Source organism: Charadrius vociferus, unplaced genomic scaffold, assembly GCF_000708025.1.
Source record: "Charadrius vociferus isolate BGI_N301 unplaced genomic scaffold, ASM70802v2 scaffold214, whole genome shotgun sequence".
Classification (NCBI taxonomy): domain Eukaryota; kingdom Metazoa; phylum Chordata; class Aves; order Charadriiformes; family Charadriidae; genus Charadrius; species Charadrius vociferus.
Genome location: NW_009647955.1, coordinates 2,738,033 through 2,746,486, shown reverse-complemented (window position 1 = coordinate 2,746,486; position 8,454 = coordinate 2,738,033). Strand labels below are relative to the sequence as shown.

At 48.5% G+C, this 8,454-nt stretch overlaps 1 protein-coding gene across 1 annotated transcript in view; it reads right to left on the bottom strand.

Annotated features, from left to right (window-relative positions):
* Nucleotides 1-265: 265 nt before the first annotated feature.
* The window catches only part of IL1RAP (interleukin 1 receptor accessory protein), a 20,959-nt gene continuing 12,770 nt past the window's right edge, over nt 266-8,454 (bottom strand). The window contains exon 9 of the mRNA XM_009883420.1: nt 266-990. Coding sequence (XP_009881722.1) covers nt 266-990 — 725 coding nt within the window. The remainder of the gene's footprint in view (nt 991-8,454) is intronic.

Sequence of the window (8,454 nt, the reverse complement as noted above, 5' to 3'; positions counted from 1 at the left end):
TTTCGGCTCCACTTTGTAATTTTAAATTAAGGAGAAGGAGCCAGGCAGGACCCCCCACCACCACCAGCCACTTCTCTGTGTGCGTGGCTGCAGGTCCTTGGCTCAGATCACCGGCACCGGTGGTATCGCCGCAGTCCTCCGTGATGGCGTGGGACTGATGGTGAAGGACACAGCGCCAGCCTGCGATATCATAAAAATATCTTAGCTGAGGCTGCAGCGGGTATATACTGTTGGCCCAGCACCTGCGGTGCCGTCAGCCTCTTGGCTAGAGGGCGTAGAAATCGTTGTTGTTCGACAGGTCGCTGTAATGGCAGAGGGCGAGAGCGGGAGCCTGTGCCGGCGGGGGCTCAGCTCGATTTCTGCCCTGAACCCCCTGCGCTGCGAGCCTGCCCAAGCCCGGCTTGCAGAGGTGAGCGTCCCACCTGGGCTCAGGCACAGCCCGATGTTTGCGCTTGAGTCTGCTGCCGCCATTGCAATAGGTCCCACAACACCGGCACGTCAAGAAGTGCTTGGCTCGGTGTTTGGCCTTTGACTCAGGGGCCGGGGCCGTCCCTCCGGGAGCGAGAGTCCCTGCCGCGGCGTCCCGTGGGTCGGGCTGCCCTTTCAACCGGCTCCTTCTCCTCTGGACATGGTCGAGGCTGATGTCTGACTGGGAGGAGCAGCTCTCGTTCCAGCCGGAGCCGGCACTCAGGCTGCGCAGCGGCAGGGGGAGCCGCAACGCCTTCCAGAACTGGGAGCTGGAGCGCTTGGACTTCTCCCCCTTCCAGGTGACAAAGGAGACGGACTTCTTCAGCTGGAGGATGCTGGGGTGGGTGCACTGCAGTGGCCTGTACTCCACCACAATGAGCTTGGTGGCAATGGCGTTCTGGCACATGATGCCCAGCTTGAACTCCAGGAGGCTGATGCTCTTCTCCGTCAAGTAGTCGGGACTCAGGACCACAATCATCCTGCGGCTCCTCTGGATGAAGTCGAACACCGCTTCGGTGGTATCTAAGAGTGCAAGAGCAGAGGAATTGGGGTGCACAAAGGAGAGAAAAGCTGAAGGAAGCAGTTTGGTGGCATACCTGCACAGATCCCCCCTGCCCACAGAGGGAAACCTGGCACAAGCCCAGTGGCTTTCTACTTGCCCACGCTCCTGCTGGCAGGGACTGCAGGAGCAATAGCAGCATTTTTGCTTTGTGGTGGGTTTTTGAGAAGGCTGAAGTGGTAACTGAGAAGCCAGGATGGCAGGATAAACCAGGACCATACCCTGACTTCTGCACTGCACCGCATCACTCCTGCCGGGGAACTGCAGGCATTATGAAGGGCAGGTCTTGTTCGGGAACCACCTGCCCACAGCTCTGGCAGCCCTTTGCATGGGGGGAACGAAGTGAAGCAATCACATCGTGCCATAGCTCGCACTGCTGAGGCTAAGACCCACCTCCCTCCCTCTCATGCTCTGTCATCTAGAAATGGAAGCCTCCAAACCTAGAAAGCGAAAACGTCAGCCTTAAACCTCTCCATCAGTTCCTCTAGCCATGATGGGGGGTGAAAAGACTGTCCTTCAAAGCATTTCTTGGGATTAATTGCACTTTGTAAAGCTCAGCAAGATGCTTAGCTGGAACGGTGCCAGGCAAGGGCAGCATCTCTTTTATTATGAATGCTGAAAAGCAGCAAACCTGAAGGATGTCCTTGAACTTCTATCTATGGCTTGGGATGCAGTAAGCACATTGAAGGTGTCATGGCTAATGGGTGAGAAGTGGAAAGGATGGGAAATAATAGGGTTGTGGCACTTAGCAAATTAACCCAAGCTGATTCATAGAACTGTAAAAACTTAAAAAAAAAACCCCACCCACTTACTGAGTACTGGTGCCTGAGATGGTGGGGGGGACCTCAGGACAAGGTGGTGTTCAAGCAGGACAGGGAACATTGGAGTAAGAGCTCTTGCATATTCCGAGAGAAAAACCTCTCTGCAGGTATGTCTTGTAAAGAGCTGTTCTGGGGAGAAGAGCTACCTGCTGCTTCCATTACCTTCACACTGCTAAAGCCTTGATTCCTCAGCACGGAGACTCCCCTCCCTCCCTGCCAGTGGAACCATGGTCTTTTATATAAATAAATATACTGTACCTTCCCTGCAATGGCAATGTCTCTTATTCTTCCAGCACTTGGCTGTCTCTTTCCTTATCTCACAGCAGAAGGTGCACCATATTGCACCTGCGTGCATCTTAATATTGTACAGAGCAATACTTTTTTTTTCTCAAAGATACAGGACTAACTGTAAAACTCATTGTCACTAGATTATTTGGAGACCAAGAACTTGCAATAGGAAAACGGATTGAACAATAATATCCTAATGGGGAAAGTAAGGCACTGTTTGGTTCTTTAACATAATACTGGAATTTAAATCAAAGTATTTGCAGTATTTTTTTCTTGTATACAAGGTTTGGGGGGAGGGGGGGTTCCCCCCGACACACACCGATTCATTGAAACCAAGAGTAGATGATAAAGTCAGTTCTGTCAGAATTGCCACTTAACGCCCTGAAAAGTTCTTACTACCCTATTTCAAAGGCACGAAAAATTGGCAGCAATCTCCCAATTTACAGAGTCCAGACCTCATTCAAACCTTTCTATTACTGATTGAGATCTATTTTGAAATCAGCCAAGCTTCAACATTTTGTGTAAGAAAAAGCTCCTTTGCTGGTTTGAAAGGTCTTTCTTTTTGAAACTGGAATCACAGCATCACAGCGAAACGTAGGCAGGAGCAGCCCCTGGGAGGTCACCTATTCTACCTGCCTGCTCAAAAAGCACAGGTTCAATTAATGTGAGTGACTCCAACACTGCTGAAATGAAATGTTTTGATTGAGCTGACAGTGATGGTTTTCTTTTACCAATTTTAATTTACAACACTTTTTTGAGACTCGACATTTTTTTGGCAGGGAAAAAGCTCAAATTCCCAAAGATAGATTTTATTTCTGAGAATGGGATGCATTTAGACTTGGCTGACCAGGATATCTTCGGATGATCAGCTTACAATGGAATCCCAGGGCATGAAAAAGCCTGAGTGGCCACTTCACAGGATGGTCCTTCCCAGTGACAACAGCACAGGATGGGACAGGCAGCAATAACGCTGTGGGGGTTTGGGTACCAACAGAGCTGGGAATTTGATGCTCTTGGATATCTGCTTTATACTAAAAAAACTTCCATCTCTACTACACAGTTACAAAGGACTCTCCATATTTTTGCAGGTTTACTTGCGTCTCCCCTCATGTACCTCAGCGCTATAGCAGAGCATTGTAAGAGGCATACATTTGTCTCAGCCCAATAAAAGCTGGGGGGCGGGGAGAGCATAGATCCCATACCCCGTAGACCCTAAATCCATAGATGGTCACAAGTATTCATTTTGCTAGTGCTCTGGAAGTGCTAGGCTCTCCCCCAACTTACCTGCTAGCGTACAAACAAGGGGAAAAGCCAAGAAAGCGGCTTGGATGAGAAAGTAGGAAGCTGAATGAACCCTTTCTACCCAACTAGCTGCTGGGCAAAGCAGCCCAACAGTGAGTTTGATTTCTGTGGTTAGGGCAGATTTCCAAGATTTCTGTTCAACGTTCTGGCTTGGTCTCTCAAGCAAAGGGATGATGTTTCCTTCCCATCTTTGTATCTTGTGATTGCCAAGTAAGCACTCCTCGGGTCAGAGACTTTTTGTGTGTGCGTGTCCGCTGCCGAGTGACACGTGAATGCTGTGTGTCACTGTGTTTCTGCTTCCTTGGCCCTGGTAGCAGTGGTGGTACCTCAGGATCTCTGCAGGAACACCATGAAACAGGCAGGAAAGTGCCCCCCTCCCCCAAGGAGGTGTCCCCAATGATCTTGATGCTTGGACTACGCACAATCATCTTTCTTTAACAGCCTTTAGCAGACGTAATGGGGAGGAAAATGATACTTATGAGAAATGCACAAGGACTGAAATGCAAAAGTGAAAATGTTTTATTGAAAAGCAAAATAAAATAATACTGACACTTCAGAAACCAAAGAACACAAAGGCAAAAACATACAGAAAAGAGAAGGGAAAACTCTGGAACAGCTGTACAACATCAAACGGCACGGGGCGGGAGGAAGATATTTTTTCCAATTTGTGCCACGCTGTTTCCCCATGAAATAACAACGAGGAACTTCGTATGAGCTGCGTATTGATAAATGTTATGTTAGAACACAGAAACTCAAATGAACCAACTGAACTAGAGAGATGCTGTGACAGAATCCCGTAACAGATACCACATGTGGCAGAGGATGAAATGGCAGGCGCGTTTGAGGTGCTTTGCAGATCTGCATTACAGCCGGGACTGGGGTTTACCCCTGCCCGGGCAGCTCCCAGCAAAGCCCATGGTAAAGTTCCTGCGGTAGCAGAGCCTTCTCCAGCACTATTCCTTCCACACCGCTCCCTCTGGACCTCTCAGGCCACCTTCAGACCATCGCACCTTTTGCCTTGTGGGTGCTCTGCTGAAGTCTCTCAGTAATCCTGTTCTGGAGTTGCACTGGCACCAAGGGCCACTGCAATGTATGCCAGAGAAAGTCCTGGGGTCCGTTGTTTATCTGGAAAACTCTTTGAATAAAATCAGCAAAACAAATGAGGTGGATTTAACTTCTTAAAATAATCAGACCAGCTGAAACATCAGCAGAAGTTCCCTTGGTACTTCAGCCAAAAGTGAGATGTGATGTGGTAAGGTCTGGGATGTTAATTGAATTTATGCGTATTTTTGAGTCGATTTTTTAAAAATTAAATTGGAATCTAACACAGCTCTGCTTTGGCCTCAGGGCCTTCCCTCTGCCTGCAGATCTGGCAGCTGATTACAGGGATGCTGAAAACACAAACAAAAAGGTGAAGCTGGGCAAAATGACACAGTTGCAATGGCTTCACAAAGCTGAGTGTGGTTTTGGGTGCCGTCTCATACAAATGAAGCTTTCTGGAGCGTGGGAAGCAGCTCTGCTCCTCCACAGACAACCACAGTAGAAGAGCTCGCAACCGCAAAGCTTTTAAGTACTTTTGAGCAGATGAGGAGCTCCACCGCCTTCAGTGAAGCTGACTGCAATTGTACCTGCTTAAAGCAGAGCTTAGTTGGGGCAGGGGGTGGAGGATGAAGACGAAGGAGAGAAAGGAGCTCTCTTTGTTGCACGTTTGTACAGTACCTGCCCAATGGCACAGGTGGCTGCGCCTCCCCACTGACCTGGAATAACATTATTAATCATAAGATGCTAAGAGCAAGGGGCTTTGCTGATGCCAGGATTCAGCCCCACGCCTCTAAGGCTGGGCTGTTTACTGGGATGCCCTGGAACCTCCCTGCTCAGCTGGGTGAATAGTGCAAAGACTCCAAATTGTAGTGCTTTTTTAATGCCATGATGAATGGCTACGCTTCACCCGCTGGACACCAACCGAGTGAAAGCATGAGTCAGACCTGACTCAGGAGCAAGCATTATCCACAGAAAATAAGCATGCGCTTAGTGTACGTAATACTGAATTTCACAATTAAGTGGTCAGGCCCTTGCATTGGGAGCTACAGGAGTACGGAGACACCCCCAGAGCTTCCAGTTTTATGTGAAAACACTGTGAACAACAGTAGGAGTCAATGCCTGGGTCCCACTGTGCTTTGGTCTGTCCTACAAGGGAAGGGACACTCCTCTCCGTGGTCTGAAAAGCCTGCCTGCCCGGGGTTAACTCACCAGCTCCTCTCCTACGCCTCCTGCCTCCCATTGAAGCAAGGACTGGTATGAAGTGAGGTTTTTTTTGTATTTCCATTTTGTGCAAAGGTTGCAGAAGCTGAGATACATCCTCTGTTCTGCAACTCCAGGCTGAAACATGCTGGGTGGAGACTTGCTGAGTTTAAACCTGAGCCCTGCATTAGGAATGGTGATGTTGTTCATACCCAGGCAGAGAACACCAAGTCTTCACAGATTCATGGAATAGTTTGGGTTGGAAGGGACCTTTAGAGGTCATCTAGTCCAACCCCCCTGTAACGAGCAGGGACATCTTCAACTAGATCAGGTTGCTCAGAGCCCTGTTCGACATGATCTTGAACGTTTCCAGGAATGGGGCATCTACCACCTCTCTGGGCAACCTGTTCCAGTGCTTCACCAGCCTCATCACAAAAAAATTCTTCCTTTAATCTAGTCTGAATCTACCCTCTTTTAGTTTAAAACCATTACCTGTTGTCTTATTGCAGCAGGCACTACTAAAAAGTCTGTCCCCGTCTTTCTTACCCCCTTTAAGCATTGAAAGGCCACAATAAGGTCTCCCCAGAGCCTTCTCTTCTCCAACCTGAACAACCCCAACTCTCACAGCCTGTCCTCATAGTCTTACCCACCTGGACAGAGCTAACAGCTTTTAATATGTACAACTAAGTTTGTAGGGTCTCCTGGGGAGTGGGACATATACCCAGTGCCATCCCAGAGGTCTCGGCAGCACCTTGCACGATGCTTTCCCCCCAGCCAGCAACACAGACACAGTAGGTGGGTTCAGTAGTAAATTTGGGTTCCTTGCAGTGCTTGTGAAGTCCCTGAGTTTACTCTACAAAGAAGCATCTCTCAGACACGCTCCATGGCCTGTACTAATGAGAGATTTCCCCTGGCTTATGAGCATTACAGCCCTGAAGGATCTGGGGTACTTGGGAGGCTACAGAGTCCCAGACACTGACCACTTATTAGTAGAAATGCTACAATACAATATCACCTAGCAGAACTGTTGTTGTTTTTTTTTTAAAAAAAACTTTTTATGGCAGCCAGATGGGCAGAAGAGATGCAGGGCTTTCAAGGAAAAATCTAGCCCCAACAATTTTATGTACAGCTAAGTGCTAAGTATTAGAATTACTCCTAATAAAAAATACTTACTGTGGCTGCAGGGACAGTCTATTCTTAACACTGTTAGCTTGATGCTTTTTAGAAAAAAAAAAAAAAAAAAAGCTTTTGTAACAGCCATTTCACATTGCCGAGCTATCTGAATACACCTGCTCCGACAAAAATGTGTGGAGCAAAGATGAGGAGCCTCAAGAGTCTACGCTCCCCCCACTGAAGCAGAAATCTGTGATCCCGCAGCGATCAGGACTATATAGCTGGGACACGTATGAAAGGCTCTATCCTGGAGCCACCTTTCAAACTGCTCCTCAGCTTCTGCAACAGGGACCAATGACCAGGAAGGAGAAAGGTGCTTAAGAGAGGAAAGCAGCTCTGTCCTGGATGCTAACAAAGGTCCCATAGGAACTGGATCTAGGAGTACTCTCCTATACAAATATCATGCTATCACAAGGTGCTGGATGCATCCCACATGGATAGCCCAAATTTAGACCTCAAGCCCAGGGCTCGTGTGGTTGATGACAAGGACGTGCATTTGCAGAGAGGAGGTATACACATCTTTGGTCTCTCTACTGCCAGGGCAGCAGAAAAGCTTCAGGGAGGCACAACTGAAATGCTTGTGACAGTCCTTCATGGTAAAAACTCCAAGTTCCTTCCTACTCCCTGGCCTAACATGTGGATTTTTGGGGTTTGTTTTGTTTTGTTTTCTGATGGTGTCAAGCATTTTTCAGGAATACGTATAAGCCCATCAAGGCTCAACCTCCTGCTGATTTTTTTCACTGGCATTTCCACCTGTAGCTGCTTCCAGAACCTGCCCTTTGGGAACTTGGATTTCTCGCCTTTCCATTTAATGACGGTCAAGGCTGCCTTGGCCTGCTTCAGCTCCTTCACTTTGCTCTTCTTGATGGCTTTGTACTGCACTAGAATGACTTTGATGTTGCCCTTGGAGGCCATATTCTCTAGACCAGCCTTGAGCTCCAGCAGGGCCTGTGTCCCCTGCAAGACGTAGTTGGGGCTCAGGACAACAAGTAGACATCGGCTTTTCTGGATGAAGCTCAGGGTTTCGTCTGTGACAACTGGGAGAAAGAAACATTGAGGTGGTTAGTGATGGCTGAGAACATACTGCTGAGCTGCTAGCGTGACACCAGGTGTCTCTTGAAAAGGACAATAAAATCCCTTGGAGGCCCTCTCTAGAGACTATACTGGTGCTTCCCAACCCTGCAAGTGATTCCAGGTAAGGCCTCCTACACCATGGCTGGTACCCACTGACCCATACAGTGACATTTTCTTCTCCCAGCCCCAGGGTGCCTGCAGATATGTTTCCTCCTCCCCACACTACGCAGAGATGCCTGAGGTAGCTACATCCAAAAGGCACTGTACTACCCACTGCTATGAGGATGCCATGTGGCCAAGAGGGCTGCTCTGGTAGGCTCAGATTTAGCTTCCTTCTACTGAGAGCAGAAAAAGAGGTTCTCAGGAGCAGAGCAGGAAAATTGCCAGCTGGACAACACATGACCTCAAGGAAAAGATCCAGCCCGAGGAGGCGTGGGGAACCCTGAATGCTTACGCTTACATCCTCCTCTGGCAGATGTCCAGATTGACTCTGGGTAATCCTTTCACTCATCTTGCCTCAGTTTCCCT